The sequence below is a fragment of the Budorcas taxicolor genome, chromosome 12 (assembly GCF_023091745.1).
Source record: "Budorcas taxicolor isolate Tak-1 chromosome 12, Takin1.1, whole genome shotgun sequence".
Classification (NCBI taxonomy): Eukaryota; Metazoa; Chordata; class Mammalia; order Artiodactyla; family Bovidae; genus Budorcas; species Budorcas taxicolor.
The window spans coordinates 23,290,948-23,315,818 of NC_068921.1; the positions used below are offsets into that span (position 1 = coordinate 23,290,948).

The 24,871-nt window shown below is 41.1% G+C and overlaps 2 protein-coding genes across 2 annotated transcripts in view; one reads left to right on the forward strand and one right to left on the reverse strand.

The window, feature by feature from the left end:
- Positions 1 to 728: 728 nt before the first annotated feature.
- Positions 729 to 11,713, reverse strand: NHLRC3 (NHL repeat containing 3). Its single transcript, XM_052650126.1, has 8 exons — positions 11,437 to 11,713; positions 10,878 to 11,036; positions 10,444 to 10,591; positions 7,811 to 8,011; positions 7,013 to 7,104; positions 5,777 to 5,889; positions 4,585 to 4,812; positions 729 to 4,147 (listed from the first exon to the last, which is right to left on the reverse strand). The coding sequence occupies exons 1-8, from the start codon at positions 11,518 to 11,520 to the stop codon at positions 4,117 to 4,119; spliced, it is 1,056 nt and encodes a 351-aa protein (XP_052506086.1). The 5' UTR covers positions 11,521 to 11,713; the 3' UTR covers positions 729 to 4,116.
- Positions 11,714 to 12,067: 354 nt separating this feature from the next.
- PROSER1 (proline and serine rich 1) overlaps positions 12,068 to 24,871 on the forward strand; it is a 28,245-nt gene continuing 15,441 nt past the window's right edge. The window contains exons 1-6 of the mRNA XM_052650103.1: positions 12,068 to 12,908; positions 15,953 to 16,018; positions 18,278 to 18,346; positions 20,900 to 20,994; positions 21,986 to 22,079; positions 23,444 to 23,554. Coding sequence (XP_052506063.1) covers positions 12,864 to 12,908; positions 15,953 to 16,018; positions 18,278 to 18,346; positions 20,900 to 20,994; positions 21,986 to 22,079; positions 23,444 to 23,554 — 480 coding nt within the window. The 5' untranslated portion in view covers positions 12,068 to 12,863. The remainder of the gene's footprint in view (positions 12,909 to 15,952; positions 16,019 to 18,277; positions 18,347 to 20,899; positions 20,995 to 21,985; positions 22,080 to 23,443; positions 23,555 to 24,871) is intronic.

Genomic DNA, 24,871 nt, shown 5'->3' on the forward strand with positions numbered 1-24,871 from the left:
CTGAGTCTGAGGAGCAAAAAAACCTGAGTTTCCTGTTTTAATGTTGGCTATCCAATCGATCCTATTTTAAAATCCAGTAATGTTTAAAATAAACAAAGGCAAAATGGAAGTTGAGCCTTGATTGCTTTTGACCTAGCAGCCTCATTGTTTGAAGTTGTTCTTTAATATGGCCTGAGCTTTACAAAGTATATAGGTCTCCTTAGCTTCTCATCAGATTGCATGTATGCTTTGATGGATAAACATTCCAATCTAAAGGCTCAATGCTTTAGTGGAGGTTAAGAAAGATTACCTGTATTCTTGATTTCCTTTTTTTTAGCCTTGGTTTTCTAAGTTAGAACACCCTATCCCTCTCTCCCAGAACAGATCTAGATGGTAGAGGCATAAAGAGATTCCATTTCTAATGCAAAAATAGAGTTAGTTCTCACTATCATTTGTACCCCATCCACCATCTTAAAGTCACAGCCTCTCCCAATATTTACCCACTTCAGCCCTCACTTCACATGTGAATGAAGAGGAGGATATACTCTCAGTATCAACCAGTGATCGCTGAAATTACTCAATGGCATAATTATATACTGCTTTTATAACAACAAAATCAAACGTTAATTGGAAAACCAGACAATACTGCATTTTCTTTGCAAAATTTTTATTTAACAGAAAATACAACACATTTCTCAATTAATTTAACCAATTAATCCAGAGAAAAAAGGTGAAATACCATGATTACAAGTATGCTAATAAACACGTTAGCAACGTCCATGCAAATATTACTTTCGGCAAGTTGTATAAGAATCTTGCATAAAACAAAGTTAAATACAACATTTTTGAAATGACAAAAATCTAACCTATATTCCTTCAAAGAGACATTTGCACTTCTCGATCTGACTTGAAAGCAAAACAAACAAAACCTCAAACTATTTATTTTCATCCAAATAGATTTATTATTTGGCTAACTGCATAAATTTATGGCATTTTGATAAATGCAAAACTAAGGCAAAACTGATAGCTGGTATCAGGTAAACAGCCCATTTAGAAGGACCTTTTCTAACAAGACACCTTCAATGTACTTGGAACTACAGAATTCAAAGGGCACATCTGTGCCTATTGCACATGTGAACCTCACTATTGCACATGTGAACCTCACAGCCTTCCTGAAGAAGGAAACACAATGACAGTCCAATTTACAGAAGAGAAAATGACGGTGACTCGTTCAGGTCACACAGCTTAATCAGTGGCACAAGCACGCCTTGGAGCTCAGGACAGAGTTCCGTTGGTAGATTACCATAAACACTGCGATAAAGAGGCTTCCCTGGCAGCTCAGACAGTGAAGAATCTGCCTGCAATGCAGGAGACCTGGGTTCAATCCCTGGGTCAGGAAGATCCCCTGGAGAAGGGAATGGCAACTTGCCTGGAGAATCCCATGGACAGAGGAACCTGGAGGGCTACAGTCCATGGGGTCACAAAGAGTTGGACACGACTGAGTGACTAACACACATGACACATGATTAGGATGAAAAGGGAGGCTGATATGAGAAATCATATGAATGGTATGGACCTAACAGAAGCAGAAGATATTAAGAAGAGGTGGTAAGAATACACAGAACTGTACAAAAAAGAGCTTCACGACCAAGATAATCACGATGGTGTGATCACTCACCTAGAGCCAGACATCCTGGAATGTGAAGTCAAGTGGGCCTTAGAAAGCACCACTATGAACAAAGCTAGTGGAGGTGATGGAATTCCAGTGGAGCTATTTCAAATCCTGAAAGATGATGCTGTGAAAGTACTGCACTCAATATGCCAGCAAATCTGGAAAACTCAGCAGTGGCCACAGGACTGGAAAAGGTCCGTTTTCATTCCAATCCCAAAGGCAGGCAATGCCAAAGAATGGTCAAACTACCGCACAATTGCACTCATCCCACACACTAGTAAAGTAATGCTCAAAATTCTCCAAGCCAGGTTTCAGCAATATGTGAACCATGAACTTCCAGATGTTCAAGCGGGTTTTAGAAAATGCAGAGGAACCAGAGATCAAATTGCGCTGGATCATCGAAAAAGCAAGAGAGTTTCAGAAAAACATCTATTTCTGCTTTATTGACTATGCCAAAGCCTTTGCCTGTGTGGATCGCAATAAACTGTGGAAAATTCTGAAAGAGATGGGAATACCAGACCACCTGACCTGCCTCTTGAGAAATCTGTATGCAGGTCAGGAAGCAACAGTTAGAACTGGACATGGAACAACAGACTGGTTCCAAATAGGAAAAGGAGTACGTCAAGGCTGTATATTGTCACCCTGCTTATTTAACTTCTATGCAGAGTACATCATGAGAAACACTGGGCTGGAAGAAGCACAGGCTGGAATCAAGATTGCCGAGAGAAATATCAATAACCTCAGATATGCAGATGACACCACCCTTATGGCAGAAAGTGAAGAGGAACTAAAAAGCCTATTGATGAAAGTGAAAGAGGAATGAAAAAGTTGGCTTAAAGCTCAACATTCAGAAAATGAAGATTATGGCATCTGGTCCCATCACTTCATGGGAAATAGATGGGGAATCGGTAGAAACAGTGTCAGACTTTATCTTTCTGGGCTCCAAAATCACTGCAGATGGTGATTGCAGCCATGAAATTAAAAGACACTTACTTCTTGGAAGAAAAGTTATGAACAACCTAGATAGCATATTAAAAAGCAGAGACATTACTTTGCCAACAAAGGTCCGTCTAGTCAGGGCTATGGTTTTTCCTATGGTCATGTATGGATGCGAGAGTTGGACTGTGAAGAAAGCTGAGCACTGAAGAATTGATGCTTTTGAAGTGTGGTGTTGGAGAAGACTCTTGAGAGTCCCTTGGACTGCAAGGAGACCCAACCAGTCCATTCTGAAGGAGATCAGCCCTGGGGTTTCTTTGGAAGGAATGACGCTGAAGCTGAAACTCCAGTACTTTGGCCACCTCATGCGAAGAGTTGACTCATTGGAAAAGAGTCTGATGCTGGGAGGGATTGGGGGCAGGAGGAGAAGGGGACGACAGAGGATGAGATGGCTGGATGGCATCACGGACTCGATGGAAGCGAGTCTGAGTGAACTCCAGGAGTTGGTGATGGACAGGGAGGCCTGGCGTGCTGTGATTCATGGGGTTGCAAAGAGTCGGACACAACTGAGCGACTGAACTGAACTGAACTGATATGAGAAAAGGCAAAGAATGACGTGAAACAGACTGTAATATGGCAAGTTTCCTTTCAACCCAAGAATAAACTAGAACAAACTGAAAAAATGGTCTTAATTGGGAGGCTAATATTCAGAACAAATGGGTTAAAAAAAGATACAGAAAGAGAAAAGCAGGAAATTATTCATCTTAATAGCTCCAAGTGTTTGGCACACACCCTTATATAAATAAATCTAAAACTTCTTTGAGGCAGACAAAAGTTAGTATGGACAGAGTCCATGTGAAAAAAAAGAAAAAGGAAGAAAAGAGGCACCGAGAAGAGAATCTATTTTTCTTGCTACCTTTAAAAACATTCTAGTTATTTTTAAGATCCCTTGCTAAAGGGCTTAGACACCAGCCACTTTATTTCTATGTTTAAGGATTGAGATGAAGCATCTTACACCTAAAGCCGCGGTCCCCAACCTTTTTGGCACCAGGGACCAGTTTCATGGAAGACAGTTTCTCCCCAGACCAGGCGATGGGAGGATGGTTTCAGGGTGATTCAAGTGCATTACGTTCATTTGTGCACTTTATTTCTAACCTAACGCTGCTGCTGACCTGACAGGCAGTACCAACCTGTCCACAGCCCAAAGGCTGGGGACCCCTGAGCTAAACAACCAAAGCCAAATTGGGCCATTAAAAGAAAGCCTGCTGAGGTTCACAGCAAGGGTGCGATTTTTCATCACTTCTCTACCCGAAACTCATGGTTTTTTCCTCCTCAGTTTTTCCAGTTGGAGCTGAAACTGATTCCCCTGCAAAGACTCCTCAACTCAGACCTGTCGTTCCTCTTCCAGAAGTCCAATAGCACGTGTTACTGTCACCACGTCGTGTGGACTGTAAGCTACTCAAAGGCACGCAGACAACCCTGCCTCTTCACGTCTGCATCTTCAGGGCCCGGCGCCCTGTGGGTTCTCGTTAATCAAGATCCCATCTCTCAAGCACTTCACTGTTTATGAAGCAAATAAAGAGAAAGTTTGTGCTACTTATATGAAATTCAACAAATTATGCTGCAAACCCATGTTAATTTCTCTGCTTCCCTGCCAGGGAAAATGAGTCTAGAGGGCAAATTACTGGGTTATTACCCTAGTCTCTCTTTCCCGTCCTATTCTTCATTAGTTACATTTCTTTAAAACATCCTTGTGCACACTGAAGTGGAACTAAATCACAAGAATGCCCCACAACCTGGTTCATGATGATATAAAAACATGTATCTCTCTGACAACAGGGTCAGGCAAAAATAAAGAAACAAATCCTTGTGCCTCAACATCAGTTGAGAGTATCTAACAGCAAATTCGAGAATCTGAGGATCTGAACTTCCAATTAAAAAACCTCCAGAAAACAAAAACAAAAACCAACAGTTATGAACTGAATAAAGAGAAATACCTATTCACGGGGATGTATTTTTGCACTTGCTTTGCTCCAATTTCAGCTACGTAGACTGCTCCGGTCTCCCTGCTGACTTCTAAGAGATGCGGGGAGACTTGATCGGCCAGCTGGATCGTGCTGACCACAGAGCAGTCGCCGATGTTTCCTACCGGGGGTGCCGCCAGGATTAACAGCCGGCTCAGATTCAGCTGGGCCACGACCACGTATTTACCATCAGGAGTAAACCTGAGGAGGAGATGTCACACCATCAACCGTGCAAAACTAACATAAATGTTCATTTTTGCAATATACGTACGTATCCCTACAATATTACATCTTGTACAAGGACCCACCTGCTAAAGGGTTCTTTTAAAGGACATTTAAAATTGATCTGACTCTGCCCCTGAGGGAACAAGAGATTTGTGATGACAGACTTAGCCAAAAATGATTAGCTTACTACTTTTTTTTTTAACTTTTTATTTTACACTGAAGTAAAGCCGATTAACAATGCTGTGGTAGTTTCAGGTGGGCAGAGAAGGGATTCAGCCATTCATATCCATGTATCCATTCTCCCCCAAACTCCCCTTCCATCCAGGTTGCCACATAACACTGAGCAGAGTATTAAAAATAACACACAAATAAACTAATGGAGAATTGGTGTCAAGCTGGGTCTGAAACTACAGACTCCAGGTTTTACTTTTTATTCTATGTTTAAAAATACACCACACCTCAAAGGCAGAGGCTGCAAGAAGGGCCAGCCTTTATTATCTCCAACACATGGGAGTTTAACGGCTTGCACTCTGCCTGGGGGGCAGGGGAGGGGGATGCGGGGTGCGGTTCCTAGATGGTGCTAGTCGTAAAGAACCTGCCTGCCAATGCAGGAACTGCCAGAGACATGGGTTCTATCCCTGGGACAGGAAGATGCCCTGCAGGAGGGCATGGCAACCCGCTCCTATATTCTTGCCTGCATGGACAGAGGAGCCTGGTGGCTACAGTCCATAGGGTCACAAAGAGTCTGACACGACTGAAGCAACTGAGCACTCTGCCTGAATCTGAAACGTGATTCCATGTTCTCTGAGTACTTCTATCCTTCCCCCTTTACCCTGCTTAACATCCACAACAAATATTTTAAACTTTCAGCTAGCTCTTCAGAGAAACTAACAAAAACCAAATTAAACAAGCATTTAAAGACCAAAAAAGAAACAATTACCTGACTGCAGAAGGCCCCTCTTCCAAGAAACAGTTCTTCCACTCTCCCAACCAATCCCCTGTGTCTTTATCAAACACCTGAAGTCTTTTATTGCCTCGGTCAGCCACCCACACCTGCGAACGCAGAAAGACGGTGACTGGAGAATGTCCACATCATAATGAAAAGGAAGGAAAAAGAAGGGGAGAGAATGACTGTTTATTTTCAGTAGTTTCATAAGCACTCCCATCGAGGACTTGGAGGACCCCAAAGGAGAGCATGTTAAAGCCCCATTTTCAGATAAGAAATTCAACTACAGAAAGGCTAAATAGTTTGGAGTGAGCTTACAATAGATGGGAAAGCCACACATGGGTTTGACCCAAAGCCTAGCATGTTCTGGCTGCTATGCTAAGCATCTGGCTAGCTAAACAGCTGGAGTACTCCACTGTCACGCAGGGAATCAGGAGACACTGAGAAGCAGTCATTCACTCACTCCTCTAACAAGCGTCTGCTATCACTGAGTCCCTCCAACCTCCCGGTTCCTGGATCAGCCAACAAGACCAAGATGTGGAAAAGCAGGCCACATCCTTAGGGGCTGAGGCCAGTGGGAAGCCAGCTGTTCACGCGTACCGCATCCTTAAACTTCCACCCTATTTACGAGGGTTTGTCCAAAGTGCTAAAGCACTTAAAGAGGAAGCTTGAGAGATTTCAGTGACATATAAAGCATGATAACAGTAGGTTTCATTAGGTTTGCGACAGGCTGTCTTGAGTTCTTCAGGGAACTGTTACTGTAATACAGGAAGGCAGACTGGCTCTAAGTGACATTTGGTGTACTGGGTTTGATGTATACCACCCACGGCATACATACAGTGAAATGGATTTTGTTTTTTGGTTTTGTTTTCTTCTTCATCTTTTGGCTGCCCCGAACAGCATGCAGGATCCCAGTTCCCAAACCAGGGATAGAACTTGCACCCCCTGTATTGGAGGCATGGAGGGTTAATGACTGGATGGCCAGGGAAGTCTCAGTGAAATGGTTTTTAATGACATGTGCCCAGGGCTGCAGAGGTATGTAGAAGAGTACGTGGGTATACCCAGTCCTGGAGGAACAGCCCAGATGCCCTGAGATACACACATTCACTAACATACACACACATCCAGGTGTGCAGACAGGCATATGTACACCAAAATCCATATATATTGATACATGCCCCACCCCCATATAATCAGACAGTCCAAACAGAGATCAGACCATATACTTACCCGACCAGCGGAATCCACTGTAACACTGTGGGGTATGTTGAACTTAGCAGGCCCTGTTCCATTTTCTCCACGCAGCCAAAGGATCATAAAATCTATAAATGGTAAACACACCTGGTCGGTACAACATGTAGAATGCCTTATGCATTAGCATGTTATATTGTATGTCATGAGTTACAAACTATTCAATTACACCCTAAGCTGATTATGCCTTCCTGGCTTTCTGTTTATGTAAATTTGTCTAATCTATATGCTTAAAAAAAAAATTCCTTCTCTGTTTCAAGCAATCAGCTTCTTCAGTGGTTTTCTCCACTTAAATTTTTCATAACCCAAATATCATTGTTTAGGGTTCATGCCAACCTCTTCTTCAAATTGGTTCCCCCTCATAATCAATATGTTATTTCGTATTACCTTGTCTCTGAGCTTACAAATTACGATTTTGTAGGTGGCCATTTTTAATGCCCCTGTATCGTGCTGAAGATGTCCCTCTCGCCCCCACCCCCCCAAAAAAGAGGCAAGCCCAAGTCTCAAATCTCCAAAGCTGTGAATGTGACCTTATTGGAAACCGGGCCTTTGTGGATACAGTTAAGGATCCTGAGGTGGAGATTACTCAGCTTAGAGTGGACCCAATGACCAGTGCCCAGATAAGAGAAAGGGGAGGAGGTGTGAAGACACAGGGGCACACAGAGAAGGCAATGTGAAGACAGAGGCGCTGACTGAAGTTCTGCTCAGTGTCAGACAAATTAGAGCCAACTAACTGAGTGATACTCTTAGAACACCACACAAAACTAAGCCACGTACCTTGGGACAATTTGATCAACCTGTTATTCAATCCTCCATCTCCATCCACAATGTAAATATCTCCTGTGTCATCTACATGTAATTCCGCAGGGTTATCAAACTGCAGGGGGTTCAAACCAGTGCCTTTTTTGCCTGGGGTCCCCAAAACTTGAACAAGATCACCAAAGGAATTGTATTTTTTAATAGTATGACCATAGAATCCTATAAAGACAAACATGCATATTTCACAAATATAACCACTGCACAAACATTTACATGTTTCAAGTAAGCTGAGGGCAAAAAATCTGAGAAAATTCAACAGCAATAAAAAGTTTAAACACTAATAATTAAATATATTATATCTGACAAGCAATGAAGCTTCATTCGTTATAGCCAAATCTATTCAGACTAGCATCTCATGTACTCCAAAATAAATAGATTCTAAATAAAATATATACAACCAAAGAGAACTGACTCCTAAAACAGAAGGCTCATGATGTAAAAGTATTGGCACATCATTTTCTTTTTTTATCTTATGACTTTCAATAAACATTATTTGAACAACAACATCAAGCTCCATCTATACATATGACTGAATCACTCTGCTGAACACCTGAAACTAACAGAACACTGTTAATCAACTATACTCAGGTGTAAAATTTAAAAAGAAAAAGGAATCAAAAGAAAATCAAGAAGAACTTGGACAACTCATATTTGAAAACTGTTATTTCAATTACTCATGGGCACATCTCAGTTTCAGTAGCTCAATGAAAAAGTTCTTTATAATACAGACACATATATCTATTTTCGTGTTAATTTTTTAAAGCTTTTTTTTTTAATTGAAGCAACACTGGCTCATAACAATACTGACTTTTTTTAAGCCACATTTTCTCCAAGTGGAAACAAATACAAAATTTAACCCATTAGCTTTTCTTTCCTAAATAAGGAATAAATCTTTCCATAGCGTTAAAATTATTACAAGCAAAGCATAAGCTGGAATATTAATAAAAAAGGAAAAACGATAAAGCAATTTAACAGAAACCAACTTGAAGGCATATCAAGACCAAGTAACTGGTAGGCATTCAAATGATAAACTGGAAACAGTGCGAATCAGCTTGCATTGCATCCTATCTTGACAATTTATTATTATACTTCTTTTGGAGACTTGAGCTAAACTTTGTTCTAATAATTGGGAGCAAAACAGTAAAGAAAACAAACTTCAAAGTCTCTAAGGAATTGGAAAAAGGATACCAGTTAACAGTGGTTTTTTTTTTTTTAATGGCTAACATGCAGCCATGTTTTAACTAAAGAGCATTTATTCTTTGAAATATAGGATGAAATAGAAAAACTGTCTTCAGATCTGTGCATGGAAAAACAAGCTATAATGGAAAGAATGAAAGCAAAATGTGTGTTCTTTCTGTTTCTGGGAACCAGTCAAGTATTTTATAAAAAAGGATCACATGAGTGGAAGGAAGTAAAAAGTGAAGGCCTCCTTTTAACCGTGAATCCTGAAAAGGGAAAAAAAAAAAAGAAGCAGAAATAGTCAAACTTCAGTAAGGTCTAACAATGAGCTCAGAAGTAACCAAGATTTTCTGATTTAACCAAAATCTTACCATACAAAATATAGCTTGAAATAAAGGACTCACGGACTAAGGCTCAGAAATCTTCTGGGTACTGAGAACAGATATGGTTAATGCACTGTTCACAAAACCTGAGACCTCTTTAATTCCAAAATGGTATCTGAATTAACCCAAAGTGGGGAAACAGAATGACTTGCAAGCCATGAACTTATCTGGCACAAGACTAGAAATATTTTCTTTAAGATCTCTTCCTTTCCTGAGATCCTGAAATAATAATACCAGGTTATCTCTTGAATCATCTTATCTTAAATCACAAGCACAGGCAACAGCTATCTCTGAACACTATTCTCACAGCTGTAACTTCAACTGTGCTTACTTTGGCAGCATGTGTGTGTCCTAGGTCACTTCCGTCATGTCTGACTCTCTGCAATTCTATGGACCAGGCTCCTTGGTCCATGGGATTCTCCAGACAAGAATACTGGAGTGGGTTGCCATGCCCTCCCCCAAGGGATCCTCCTACCTTACAGATCAAACCCAAGTCTCATGTCTCCTGCATTGACAGGTGGGTTCTTTACCACTAGCACCGCCTGCACACCCTACTAAAATTATTTAATGGAAAGGTTTCAGACATGCTAAAGTCAGCAGGTCTTCAGAAGCATTCACACCACCAGCAGTTTCTGCAAATCTTGCACTCTGGGCAAGAAAGCAGTTCTGGTTTCTCAGCAAAATCTCTCAGACAAGTGGTAAAGGAAAATAACAGGCAAAGACCCCATTTATTAGCTTTTAGAAACTACCATTTTATTTGGCTTCACAGAAGTAATCTAAGAAGAGCAACTGATATTTTAACATGCAAAAGTCCCGTGACAAATTACAGGAAAGATCACAATGATAGCCTCCTTGTTAAATGTCTCAATTATACATAACGACGATATAAAAATTTAGAAAGGCGATTTCACAAATCACTGAAGAAATTACAAATAGATTAGGCCACTCTGATTTTAAAATGGACAGGCAAGAACATGGGCAAAGAGGAGGTTTCTAGCAAGATAATTTAAGAGATATTACTACACATACCACTTCCTACATCCGTGATCCAGACGGATTTTTCCTGTGGTGTACTGGCTGCAAATATACCATGAGGTGTGTCAACTGTATAATTCCAGGATCGTAGGAAATATCCATCCTCTGTGAACACTAATACCTTTGGGATGTTATCCCCTCTCTGAAGGTATACAAAAATAACTGCTTAGATAGGATCAGTTTTAAGGAAGCAATCATTATTTTCACAACGAGAAACAAAAGTCAAAGGTTAACCAAGAAATGATGTAATGTTTACAAAACCAAACAATATTAACCTCTATCAAGCTCAAAACCAAAACACTAACTTAAAAAAACAAATTCCACAATTGGCGTAACATAAACGTACATAGATACTTAGTACAGTAACACAGGAAAGCTGTTTTCTTTGCGTTCGTAACTTTAAAAACAAAAATCCCAGTTTTACTCACCTGGGCTACATAAACCAATCCGTTGAGGGAGTCAACTGCAACACAAAATGTTGCTCCGGTGAAGTATTCTGAATACTTCGGCCAATCCACATCTAGCCGGTAAAGAATCTCCTCAGCTCTCCAGGAAATTTTAAAAGCCAAGTGCAGATGTGATGGGAGCTGGGGAGGAAGAAAAAATAAGGAAACTGACAGTGTACTTCCCTGGTGGCTCAGACGGTAAAGAATCTGTCTGCAATGCAGGAGACCAAGGTTCTCTCCCTGGGTGGGGAAGATGCCCTGGAGGAGGACATGGCAACCCACTCCAGTTTTCTTGCCTGGAGAATCCCATGGACGGAGGAGCCCGGCTGGCTACAGTCCATGAGGTCGCAAAGAGTGAGACACAACCGAACACATATACCACATTACAAACTTTTTAACGCTAATGGGCGACACGGCGGCGGTTCGGCCTCAGATGCAGTTTTGAGAGGAGCCAGTGAGAGAACCAGCTCCATCTCCATCCCAAGACCACCTTGTAAGAATGCTGCTACCCGAGAAGCAATTTCCTAACCATCCAGCTCACCCGAGAGGCACAGAACCGCGAATGCAAAACCAGAAGCGCTAGAAAGAAGCCAGCGCCGGCTATGCAAACCCAGAATCTCGTCATGACCGGACGGGAAGACTGGCGAGGGAGAAGGACTGGCAGGCGCCTGGGTGCCGGAGGACAGCCTCAGGCAGTTCGTCGCCGCAGTGAACTCTTAGCTCCAAAGCGCCTACCCTGGATGCCCGAGGTTTCAGAACCAAAAAGCACCGGACACCAGAGCGAAACACAGTCCCCACTGGGATTCCGCATTCCCGGCGCGTTCCCTCCCCGCTGCCCCGTCACAAGCCCCGGGCTTACCACGTGACCGCCCTTCCGCCCATCCAAGCTGTGGACCTTCCCTGGCCACCAAGTCGGGGTGCCGGTGGATATGCCTTAACCACTCGACGTACATTCTTTTAAATTCGGACTTACCAATCAAAAACGAGCACAATCAAACTCTCGAATTAAGAGCGTGACCCTCCAAAAATAACTTTCAGGCTTTGGGAAGGACTTCTACGGCATCCAATTCCGAGACGTACAGGCATCTGACAGGGACACCTACATTCCCACACCAGGACCCCTTCTTGGGCTCTCAGGCTAGAGGGGCCTAATCTGGCGGCGCAGTGTTGAGTTGACTCCGGCGCGACGGGCTCCATCGAAGGTCCCCTACGAACCGGGGGAAGCCGTGGGGGTAACCAGGAAGCGCTCCCGGCGCTGTTGGCGCTGCGGTGTTCGGGAGCCCCCCTACCCGAGACCGTGACCCCCTTCGCCCGGCTCCCGGTGCTCGCCGGCCGCCGGCCCGCTCCCGGAAGCGGTGGCAGCTGGTAACAAAGAGCCGGCCAGGCCGCCACTGCCCGGGCTGCGGGCCCCAGGAGTCCGGCGGTAGCTGCGGGGAGTGAGTGAGAGCCGGGCCATGAGGCCAGCTTCGCGGCGGTGAGGGGCAGCCGAGGCGCTGGTGCGGGCCGAGAAGCCGGTGCCTCCCTCCTCGCCGGCCGCAGGATTCGGGGCGCGGGTGCCTCTGCTTCTCGGGCCGCTACACCCGGGAAGGCTGCTTCCCCGATCTTCCTCCGGCGGCGCCTGGCCTTGCGTTGCGGGGACAGACGCTCTGCCTCGGGCCGCCAAACGCCGGGTTTTCTCTGCGGGACTCAGAGGACCCGGCTCTTCCCCGAGCGGTCCTGAAGCTTTGTGTAAAGAAGCCGGGGAAGCCTGACGGGTTTTGTTTTGTTTTTAATAAAAAGTTTTTGTAAGTCCCCATTTTTAGAAATTTTTGCAGACTTTGAAGTCCTCTACCTCTTGCGCATCCTTCCTCCTGCTCCTTGAGTCTTTTTCCTTAGCTGGAAACATTTTTTACTCTCGGAGCTGGCCGGGGATGATCGTTTTGTAATTGAAACTGTAACTGTTAAAACCTCGTCGAGATAGTAGTCAAGATGGACAAAAAGTCCTTTGAAATGGTGCTGGATGAAATTAGAAAGGTAATTGCACTTAATTCCTTCAATCTATGAGTTACGAATTCTCATGGTTTGTTCTCTCTGGGGGACTGCGAGCAGATTGTGTAAAATACGGATTTAAGGATTGCAAAACTGGTTGGAGTTTTAACGTCTAGTGTAGGAGTTTGTATCTTGATAAATTTCACGATACGAAACGGAGATTTGCTAACTCCAAACTGCTCGAGAATCAGACCGGTATTGCGGCGCTTATATTCAGTGCCCTCGGTTCCCAAGCCCGCCCTACAAATCTTGAATCACTGTATTTTTGGGTAAGTGATTTCGTATTTCTGAACCGATTTCTTCATCCTTCAGTAAGATTGACTGAAAACTAGAAATACGTAGAAAGTTTCTTTAATGGTGGTTATAATGACAGGATTTTTACGTTTGAGTGTGAGCAGACTGTATTTGTTGCTTCGGCGGGACAAAGTTAGTATCCTAATAAGTGTGGCATTAAGCTTAAAGGCAGATTCTTAGGAATGGGCTTCAATAACTCACATTTCAAAACTTTTTTTCCTTCTGCTTGCCAGGTTTTTGCTTCATTTTGAGACTATTTCTAGGTAGCCTACATCCCACCAGACAGCAAAAAATTCTAAAAACTTGGAATGTAGCTTTGAGGCTTAACAGTATTTTAAGCGCAAAAAGTTAAGCCTTTACAAAATTAAACCTGAAAATACTGACTAACCATTCGTATGTTAATACAGGGTCCTTTGCTTAGAATATCAGGGCTGTTTCCTTGCCATTTTCATATTTTCAAGACCCTTGATTGAGGCAGAAAGACTTGTTACCTTGTGCACTGGTGATTATTATTTATTTCAGCTTATAAAATTGTTAATGAAATTGCCTGTTTTTCTTCATTCTGTATAAAGCAAAATGCTGTTTTCCTTCATCCTTTGTAAATTTTTTTTTCAAATTTGCATGTTAGGTTACATTTGCAATGCTATTGAGTATTCTTTTTTTGAATCAAAATAAAATTTCCTCTTTTCCAAATCCAATTTGCCCAATAAAAATCTGCAATAAAATGTCAGCCTGCTGAGTACATACTTAGAATTTGCCACAATTTGTTAATGAGCTGATGTTAAACTACTGTTTATGAGAAAACAATTTGTTCAGGGAGAGGAGTCAATTTCTTTTGGAAGCTCTAGGGTGTCGGTTTGTATATTCTCTCCCTGCTAAACTGTGGAAAGATGACATGGTAAATACTAATGAAAGGAATAGGAACTTTTCTAGAGATTAAAGTCAAATTCATAACATAAGTCCCTTATTTCTGGCCTGAAATCAAGATGTATCTTTTTCTGCCTGTGCCAAATAATTAGATACATCAACATAGTACTAGGTTATTAAAATAGAATAAAAATATAGTGTGTCAAGTATGAGAGTTACTGTTGGCTTTTCAAAATTGCTCCCAGACTTTGTAAATCAGTTTAAACCAGGTAATCGCTTCCTGAGTGTTACCATTATGTCTGTAGGTAATACTAGCTGTCACTATTGTCATTTAAAAACAAAGGCATGTAAGAAGACACTAGAAAAAGAAATAGGAAGAAGAGAGGGGGGAAAGCAATATGTAATCTGCTTTCTAAGAAGAGGCTAATAATAATATTCATTATTGAGCACTTGTGAGTGTGCTTGTTCCAAGCACTTCCTCCATGCTTTATTTGATTTAATCTGCCAAATAGCTCTCTAGGTGTGAGTTATATACCCCTCATTTCACAGATGGCACGTCTAGTCTCTGGAGGTTAACTAGCCAGCTCAAAGTTACCCAGCTGATAAGGGAGGGGGTTCAGTGTTCAAGGTCAAGGGTTCTGACTCCAGCTATGGTGTTGTGCCTGGGGATACAGCTGAGCCTCTCAGGTGCTGATAAAAGAAATAAGACATGACTTGGCATCAACACAGTCCAGGATTTGGGCCAGAAACTTTCTCTTGATTGTGTCCAATAATGGCAATAATAAACCCCCAAGAGCACATTATCCAGAATCCCATTCCTTTCCCTTTTCCATGAAAATTCAACTACTGAGCTCCCTGCATGTTTCTTTGTTGACTCGTCATGGCGTTCTAGCAGCATGACGCATGTAGAAAGTACACTTACGATTGTTCTGGAATGAATGCAAAGGGATTCGTTCATTTTTGGGGGGGAGGGGTATGATTGACCATATTTCCATATGCCAGAAAGTACTATATACTGGTACTGTCCATATTTCTAGAGACTAGAAAGTGACCCCTACAGTAAATCTAGTTACGCTCTGGCACCATACAAAGGGGATTAGTGGATTTTTAATGAGTGGTTGTTACCAGATTGTGATAGTCTGGTATTTCCATCTCTAAGCTTAGCATGTAGTTGCCAGGAGAATCATAGATGATTTCCTGTGGCTCTAGATGGTGCTGGGTCAAGGCCACGAACTTCTCTCTGAACTTGTGTCACATTTACTCTTGACTGTTTTAATCCTGAGGTGGGTAGTGATTGGTGTTCCCTTTTGTGAGTGAAGAGGCTCTCAGGGCAATTAAAATACCTCCCAGAGACCACACAGCCAGTTAGTGGCAGGCACAAGGCTTGGCTTCTGGGTTCCTGTCTCAGTAGAAAACACCGAGAGCCTGGACTAGACCTTGTTTTACCCATGTTTCTCTATCAGTTAGTGCATATAGATGTGCAGTAAATAATTATCTGCTGAATGAGTAATGCCTAGTACATTTAACCTTAAAAATGATGGTTTGGTTGAATTTGGGGCGATTTAAAACTGCAGTCACTTTTACAGGAATACTTAATTTCTATTAATGTAGAATCTTATCTGTTACAATTCTATTCCCTTCCTTTGTAGGAGTGAGTAGGCAGGCCAGGGGTTTTCCTGGTGTCTAATTGTATCCCTAACAGCATGGAACCCCAAAGGTAGAATGTCACATCACCATGGTGGCTTTGTCAGCCTCCTTGTCTCTGGGCTGCAGAAGGTCTGCTGCTGTTTGAGTTGCGTAGGCAACTTTCATGTATGTATATTGCTGCTCTGCTTACATATATTTATTCTGTTTTTCTGTGTTTTTAGGCTGTTCTGACAGAGTACAAATTAAAAGCGATTGAATACGTACACGGATATTTCTCTAGTGAACAGGTATTCTTTTGTTTATTTAAGCAAAACCTTTTTTAAAATATATATTTTTTTAACAGTGATGTTCTGATTAGTGCCTTTACTTATTTACCTACTGATCAAGTTCAGAATTGCTTTTACTTTGTTGCTCTGTTTATTCAGGAACTTTAGAAGCTTTTGGTTTTAACAGAAAACTTGACATAATTTCTAGTTGGCATATTTTATAAGCATACCCACTTTCATCATGATATCATATGCTAAAATGATTTTAAAATGCAGTGTCTGAAAAACACAGTTCAAAGTGTTTATATTCTGAGCACAGTATCCTATGTCTGTAAACTTCTAATAGTTAACATACCCAAATTTGTACAGTGTTTATGAGTCAGTAATTGAAGAATTCACTACAATTTATACAACTTGGAACAAATGGTGATATATGTTCTTATGTGAAGCCACAAATAAGAAAAAAAATAGTGTCTCATAAGTAGTTCCTGTATCTTCCAGAAGACTGATATTATTAGTGGGATTGTTTAGTGGAAACTTTCACCCAACTTTAGGAGTTTGCTGATTTTGAAAAATAAGTTTGCGTGTATATACACACATGCAGAGACAGCTGGATTTCCAAGGAATACTTGGAAAGTACTCGGTAGAGATATGAAGCAGAAATAGGTGTACATCTGGAGAAGAGTTCTGGGAAATGGTGGGAACAGGAGTAAGGTAGACAATGGATGAAACTGTAGATTGAGTTAGTAGGTAAATGCCCCAACTTTTCATCTCTTTCTCAAGACTTTCAAAACTGGAATAACATTAAGCCGGTAGTTCTGCCTCCTAAATTCCTGAGAGCTACTCTGTGATTTGCACATGTTGCTGCCTGTTTAATGAGTGGTTTCCAGATGTCCCATAACTTTTTACAGTGCTTTTTTTTAAAAACTTGAATGTTTCAGGAAGATTTGTAATTTCACATAGCTGATAGCTTTTCTTTCCTTCTCTTGTATGTGTTTCTGTGTATACATGTGAAATTTTGTAGAAAACTTCCCATAGTAGAAATTTAATGACTTTGCTACAGTCATTAAAAATTTTATCAAGCTATTTCCTAAGTGTGATCTTATAAGCCTACTTATTATAATGAATATCTCCCATCCTATATCATACATGATAGTTTATAAAATGTTATGGTTGGTGTAGTCCCAGGTAGCATTCACTGTGTATAGTAAAAACATTATTCCCATAAAAGTAAGGACATACTCTTACCAAGTTGTACAGAAAGTACACACAGTAACTGTTTGCTACTTATGTATCTCTCAGTGAGGAATGAGAAGTATTTTTACTCTTCTTTACATACCACCCCATTTTCTAGTGTTAACTTTGCTTTGTGGAATAATTGCACCGGTAGCATTGTGAGGAACTCAGAGTAAAATAATTCGTTAACCCAGATTTCATTATCCTCTCATCCTGAGTCTTTGTTGCTGTTCCTTTTGGGGTGTCCTTGGAGGCGGTGAACCCGGAGACTGCAGTGTTGTGGTTTCTGCGCACCTCTGGCTGCCATGGCACAGTGTGTCCCTCATGCACTTGAACTTGGCTGGTGGTAGTACGAGAGCCTGGCTGGCTGTGCTCCCAAAGGGACTTACTATTTAGAAGCTGCTGGCGTGATTCAGGGTAGTTCTCACCTTTTCAGAGAATAGCTCTGTGGTCTAAGTCAGAATAGTGTGCGCTCCACATCTGAGTGAGAGAGTAGAAGTTGGTGGACCACCACTAAACCACGCCACTGAAGACCTTTCTCTATGACTGAGACTGTAATTCCCCACTAAATGTTTGAAAGCTTTCCACTCATACTGTATCTTTATATTCCTAAGTGCACATTTTAGGTCCATCTAGTACTTTTCCAACTTTCTTTTTCTCCGGGTACTCTCTTCTTTCCCTGCCTTATGCATTCCTTTATTTCTAGACCAGTGCTGTCCAAGACTTTGTGTAACTGTGGAAATGCCGTCTGTCTGCACTAACCACAGTGGTAGCTTCACACGGCTGTTGAGCCCTGCCTTACCACGTGGCTTATGCCAGTAGGGAACTGAGTTTTCTCTTTGATTTAGTTTCAGTTGATTTAAATATAAGTAGCTGTGCGTGGCTGCTCTGTCTCACAGTCTAAACTCTGGTGTCATGCTTATGCCTCGTCATCTGGGCCCCGGAAGCACACTTTGAATAGTGATTCAGAGTACGGGAATACATCTTGTAGAAATGTTTGCAAACACGTTGTCGGTAGAGCTAAATTAGTTCTTTGCTTTTCAGGTGGTTGATTTACTGAGATATTTCTCCTGGGCAGAGCCTCAGTTGAAGGCAATGAAAGCATTACAGCACGTAAGTAATTTACTTTTCCTTAGAATGTAGAATTTTAAGTATTTTGAATTCTCCCCTCGTTTTCTGTAATTCATCTCAAGTTGCAATTTGTTTGCTGTAGTTGCAGACACTAAATTCCGTTATACTTTATTCAAAAATAACTATGTTAAAAACATTAAAGCTTCCCAAATTGTAAATTTCAATCATATGTACTATACTGTTAAATTGTACAGAGTTCTAATTGGCAGACTGGAGTAGAAAATATTTATGGGCAAGCAAAACATAGGATTCAAATTCTAAGTATTTTTATTTACTTCCATTTTTGTGTGTCTTCACCTTCCTGTATTTAGTCTTAGAAGAATAGTCAGACTGATCTATGCCTGCATTTTTTTAGACCAGTGCTGTCCAAATGACGTTTCAGTGACAATACAAATGTTTTGTATCTGCTCTATCCAATATGGTTACATGTGGTTTTTGTGCACTTAAAATGTGTCATCTGTCTGAGGAATGGTATTTTTAAGGTGTTGTTTGATTTTAATGTAGGCAGGCAACATGTCTAGTGGCTACCATATGGGTGGCACAGTGCTAGAGCCTAGATTTTCAGAGGCTCTGAAGTCAAATGGGGTCTGACTGTATAGAGCATTTTCCTGGCAATATCAGGCACTGATAGCTTTAAAGAAATCTGCTGATCTTGAGGGCTTCCCAGTGGCTTAGTGGTAAAGATTCCGCATGCCAGTGCAGGAGAAGCTGGTTTGATTCCTGGGTTGAAAGATTCCCTGGAGGAGGGCATGGCAACCCACTCTAGTATTTTTGCCTGGAAAATCCCATGGACAGAAGGGCCTGGAGGGCTACAGTCCATGGGGTTGCAAAAAGTCAGCACAACTGAGCCAGCACGCAGCACATACAGATTCTTATCTTCCTAAACTAATTTGATTAAGAAAGTGTCTGGGTCTGTTAGTGCTTCTTCTCTTTAACAATTGGTTTTTTTCCTGCTTTATTTAAAAAAAAGAAAAGATTGTCTCACTTGTTCACCTATCAGCAGGGGTTGAAAAATCTTTCTCTAAGGACCAAAGAAAAGGAGAGCAAGGCAGAGAGCTTCTGTAAAAAATACTGTTGGGGACCTTGGCTTATTTTATCAGAACAGCAAACTCATGACAAAGCTCTGAAGCCAGCTTGCCTACCCACCTACCTTAGAATTAAGACTCATAAGTGGGAAGGCTGCACAGGCACCCCTTCATGCACTTAGACACAAAATAAATCTGATTTGACTGTGTTCATACTGAAGACTGACTTTGACGATTAGGTTACGTTCTGGACATTTTCATAAATGAGCTAGAGCAGTAGATCCAAAGTCTTCAGAAATATATAATAAACTTACATATAAGGAAATCAATCTTTTGCAGATATGTAACCTTCCAATAAAACTTTTAGATGTCCGTTTACAAACACGTAAGGGGGTATGCAGTTTTACCAGTTCTTTTGGTGATACAGGTTAATAGTGTTTAAAAACAACTTCAGTTGATTCTAACTGATCTCCTTATATTGACTTTGATTTTGAATTTCCTCCACTGCTAACATAAATATATAAATTGACCTGCTTTTCAAAAACATAGGTATCCTCGACAAATATTCAAGTACGTTCAGTTCAGTCGCTCAGTCGTGTCCGACTCTTTGCGACCCAATGAATTGCAGCACGCCAGGCCTCCCTGTCCATCACTAACTCCCGGAGTTCACTCAAACTGTGTCCATCGAATCGTTGATGCCATCCAGCCATCTCATTCTCGGTTGTCCCCTTCTCCTCCTGCCCCTAATCCCTACCAGCATCACAGTCTTTTCCAATGAGTCAACTCTGCATGAGGTGGCCAAAGTACTGGAGTTTCAGCTTTAGCATCATTCCTTCCAAAGAAATCCCAGGGCTGATCTCCTTCAGAATGGACTGGTTGGATCTCCTTGCAGTCCAAGGGACTCTCAAGAGTCTTCTCCAACACCACAGTTCAAAAACATCATTTCTTCGGCACTCAGCCTTCTTCACAGTCCAACTCTCACCTCGTGTCACAATGCACATTAACTTTCTTAGAAGTTCTTCAGTAAAAGAACCTGTTAATATTTAACCCATCTTTCCCCTAATCATGTGATTGGAGTACCTTTTTTTAATAACACTATTCAGCACCATGGACTTCACTAGAAGTGCTGATTGTGACATAACCTAGCACTCCGAATTACAGTTTTTTTCTAACTTTTCGAGCAATGTGTCTCCCTTATTTGTAAATAGCCTCTTTTTATGTAGCCTTTCTAAGGAAAGTAGAATATGTAATTTTTTTCTATAGATGAACATATTGAGAGATGTGGATAAGAAAGAGCACATAGGAGAACTTAGTTCTTCAATTAAAGTAGTTACATTAAAAAAGCCTAGTTTTAATCCACATAGTTGTTAGGGCTTACTTTTGATTAAGCAGCTTTCATCTCACATATTTATATTAAGAACATTTAATTACACTACCCCCCACCCCCAAAAGGCAGATTCTGGCATGAAAATTTCTCATGTTGAAAGTAAAATTATTTTTTTATTACTAGAAAATGGTGGCTGTTCACCCAGGAGAAGTGGTCAATATACTCAACTGTTTCACCTTCAGTAAAGACAAACTGGTTGCTCTTGAACTGTTAGCTTCGTAAGTATTTCTTCTTTTTACTCAGAGAAAAATTTGGAAAACTTTTCAAACATCTTTTAACTCATTAGTGTATGTTAATGTGTCAGAATTATATTGGTAAATGGAACTAATAAAATGTATGAAAGCATAGAGCTGAATTCTTATATCTAAGTAGCTAGTGTGCTCATTACACATGATTATAAACTTGTAAAATTAGTGGGCTTATTGAGTTTCATTCTTTTGATTTGGCTGCATATCAGTGACTTGCTTTGCCTTCCCACTCAGAATAACTTGAAAGGCATGTTGACAAATCCAGAGGACTGATGGTTAGATGGGTTTTCCACATTCTGACAGTATATATTTTTTTGCTTCACATACACTTATTCTCTCTGGATCTTGTTTTCCTCAATTGTGAAAGTAAGGATCTTATCTATGTGGTAGGGATGCAGATTTTTAATACTGTAAGATTTAAAACACTCGGCACAGCATTTGAGAAATGATTGTGAAATAAATTTGAGAAATGAATGTTAGAGAAAAGGAACCTACTCTCCTATAATGTATTTATGAGAGTCTATAAATTGCTATTTATTTCCAGCACATGCAGTTTTTAAGTCCCTAATATATTTATAAACGACCACAGAACACAAATTTAAAATTAAACATAACTTCATTTTTAGATCAACCTTGATTTTTATCCATTTAGCATAGGGGTTTGTTTTATTGCCATTAGCTCTCCTGACACAGACAGGGTAGCTTTGCATGAATCTCAAAATAGTGATTTTTTTTTTAATTTGAAATATTACTTTGTTACTTTCAAGTAGCCAGATAAACATCATTGAGTTACTATATTTACCATATTTATATAAACATGTTAATTACACTCATTAATCAAAACTGAATAATCATACTCTTCTTATTACATCATGGAAAAAAGCTTACTCAGATATATCTGTGTATTAAATGTGTGTGTCCAGGTTCTTAAATGAAAAGCTAAATTGTATTTCCTTGGTAGAAACATTGTTGATGCACAGAATTCTCGACCCATTGAAGATTTGTTCAGGATAAATATGTCTGAGAAGAAACGGTGTAAGAGGGTGCTTGAACAGGTAATTTCCTCAAGATTGCTATATAAATGGCACATGGTTTTCCTGAATGCTGATGAAGAAAACAGTACCAATCTTATTACTATGCTAACTTTTTTTTTTTTTTTTTTTACTATGCTAACTTTTGATGAATAACCTGATTGCTATTCTGTGATGGGTTAATAATGACAGCCCTGCAGTCTGTGGCGGGGAACTAGAGGTTTTAGGGGGACACTGGGGTATGAAGAGATGGCTTGAGAGTGAGAAGCCAGTGGCGCCTCAGTATGAGCCTCATGGGGTGTTTATTCTCAGTCCCTTGGTAACTCTGCCGTGTCTCCAAGCTTTTGTCTTTATGTGTTCAGGAGGAACTGACTCAGACTGTAAAGAATCTGCCTGCAGTGCAGGAGACCTGGGTTCAATCTTTGGGTCAGGAAGATCCCCTGGAGAAGGAAATGGCAAACCCATTCCAGTATTCTTGCCTGGAAAAATCCCATGGACAGAGGAGCCTGGCAGGCTACTGTCCATGGGGTCACAAGAGTCAGATACCACTTCAACTAAACCACCTCCAGGAACTTGACTTATTTGTCATCAGGCTTATTTTCATCAAACTTACGAATAATTATAAGACTAAATTCCAGTTTGTTCTTTTAAAATCTCTAATAGTGAGAGAAGTTGTACTTGTCCAAGTCTAGAAAACTTGATTCGTCATTCAAGGTAGTTATTTCTTCGGATTTTGACAGGTGGCAACTGGATTAGTGGTTAGAAACCTGCTCGAGGAGGGCATGGACTGTTCCCCTAGGAGCTGCAGCCCAGTCGTATTTAGTCCTTGCACACAATTTACAGAATCCGTCGTGAAGAGATCTTTGGGTAGGAGTCTACTAGTTGCGACGATAAAAACATTCTGTTACCATTTAAATAATTCCATTTAAGTGAAGTGATTTTACTTACTAATTTTAGTCATGTTCACCAGTGGAAGTGCTGACTGATGTATGAACAGATTGAATGTGATGCTCTTCCTTAATCCATCCTATTTAGCAGGGCTTCCCAATATCCAGCATACTAAATTTCGTGCTGCTGCTGCTGCTAAGTCACGTCAGTCGTGTCCGACTCTGTGTGACCGCATAGACGGCAGCCCACCAGGCTCCCCTGTCCCTGGGATTCTCCAGGCAAGAACACTGGAGTGGGTGGCCATTTCCTTCTACAATGCATGAAAGTGAAAAGTGAAAGTAAAGTCACTCAGTCGCATCCGACTCTTAGCGGCCCCATGGACTGCAGCCTACCAGGCTCCTCCGTCCTTGGGAGTTTCCAGGCAGGAGTACTGGAGTGGGGTGCCATTGCCTTTTGTGAGTTTATTTTTTTAAACAGTCCTCCTCTTTGTTATGTTTCAGGCTTTCAAAGGGGGTTGCAAAGCTCCTCATGCGATGATATCTTCTTGTGGAACAATCCCAGGAAATCCATATCCCAAGGGAAAACCTAGTCGCATCAATGGAATTTTCCCAGTAAGCATACTTGTGTGGCTACATGTGCAACTTCTTTGTATAAAATTGAACACAGTTATGGTATGTAAAGAAAATGCCAGTTGATGATGCTTCTACAAAGTAAAGGAATTTTACTATGTCAGCAACATAATTCATAGATTCACCACTGAATGAAAGCTCATACATAAGCTATATTAAAATATTTCTATAAAATATATAGAACAACAAGCCACAGAAGAGAGAGTGATTTAGTTTTGACTTGTTTTGGCAAGTATTTTAGAAGCACTGATTTACATATAATAAAGGACTATTTCTCAGATTCTCAGTATTCTTCAAACAGTTGCACACACTTAAGTGTGTTTGGGAAATCCTGCATGCAGTGTCTCTTTTGAAGAATCACATTGCAAAATAAAGGCTCTGAGAAGTCCCACAAGAAAGACTTATTTTTATGTCACCCAGTGTTTCACTCAGATTTCTTTGTGAAATAATTTTTTCAAAGAATGGTATATTTTTAATGGCAATGTGACAGATAGCCTCAAAACTTACTGGATTGAAACAATAAACATTTAGCGTCTCATGCAGCTTCTCTGGACCAGGAATCTAGGAATAGCTTTGTTTGGTTCTGGCTCAGGGTTTCTCATGAGGCTGCAGTCATCTGATCGCTTGATTGGAGCGTGAGCCTGAGCTTCCAAGGTGAGTCACGAACCTAGCAAATTAGTGTTGAGGCTGGCAGGCGGAGGGAGGGTCTTTGTTCTTCGGCATAAGGACATTTCCGTAGTGCTGCTCGAATACCTCTTGATACGGCAGCTGACTTCCACCAGAGCGGATAGTCCTGGAGACGGCCAGCCAAGGCCATGTTGTCTGTTATGGCTCAGCCTTGGGAGTCAAATGCCCTCAGTTCTGGAACATCCTGTTTGTTACATGGGTCAGTCCTGTTCGTGTCGGGGGCTGCACAGGGACACACAGGAGCGAGGATCACTGGGGGCCACCTTGGAAACTAGCTCCAAACTAGTATGTACCACTTAGAACACAAACAATTAGCAGGACACATTGTAATAGGGTGTCAGCTTATTTTCATCTGTTAATTAGAGCAGTCTCGAGTGAGGTCAGTATAAGTGATCACACTTAATACTTACAGAGAACACCATTTCTTGTTACTTATTTTCAACTGTAATATAAGTACTGTTTTTGATTCTTTGAGCATCAGATAATATAGCACTGGAGCTGTCTCTGGCTGCTCCTACTGTGCAGTGAAAAAATTAGAACATACTTTCTCCTCCTCTGTCTCCCCATGTGTATTGTGTGTTGCCTTGAACCTCTGTACGTATTATGAGGACT

Excerpts from the sequence above, each read along its gene's own strand:
- NHLRC3 (XM_052650126.1), bottom strand. The coding sequence starts at position 11,520 with ATGACGAGATTCTGGGTTTGCATAGCCGGCGCTGGCTTCTTTCTAGCG. Across the intron at positions 11,037-11,436 it reads CGCGGTTCTGTGCCTCTCGG|CTCCCATCACATCTGCACTT; the intron begins GTGAGCTGGATG and ends CTTCCTCCCCAG. Across the intron at positions 10,592-10,877 it reads GATTGGTTTATGTAGCCCAG|AGAGGGGATAACATCCCAAA; the intron begins GTGAGTAAAACT and ends GTATACCTTCAG.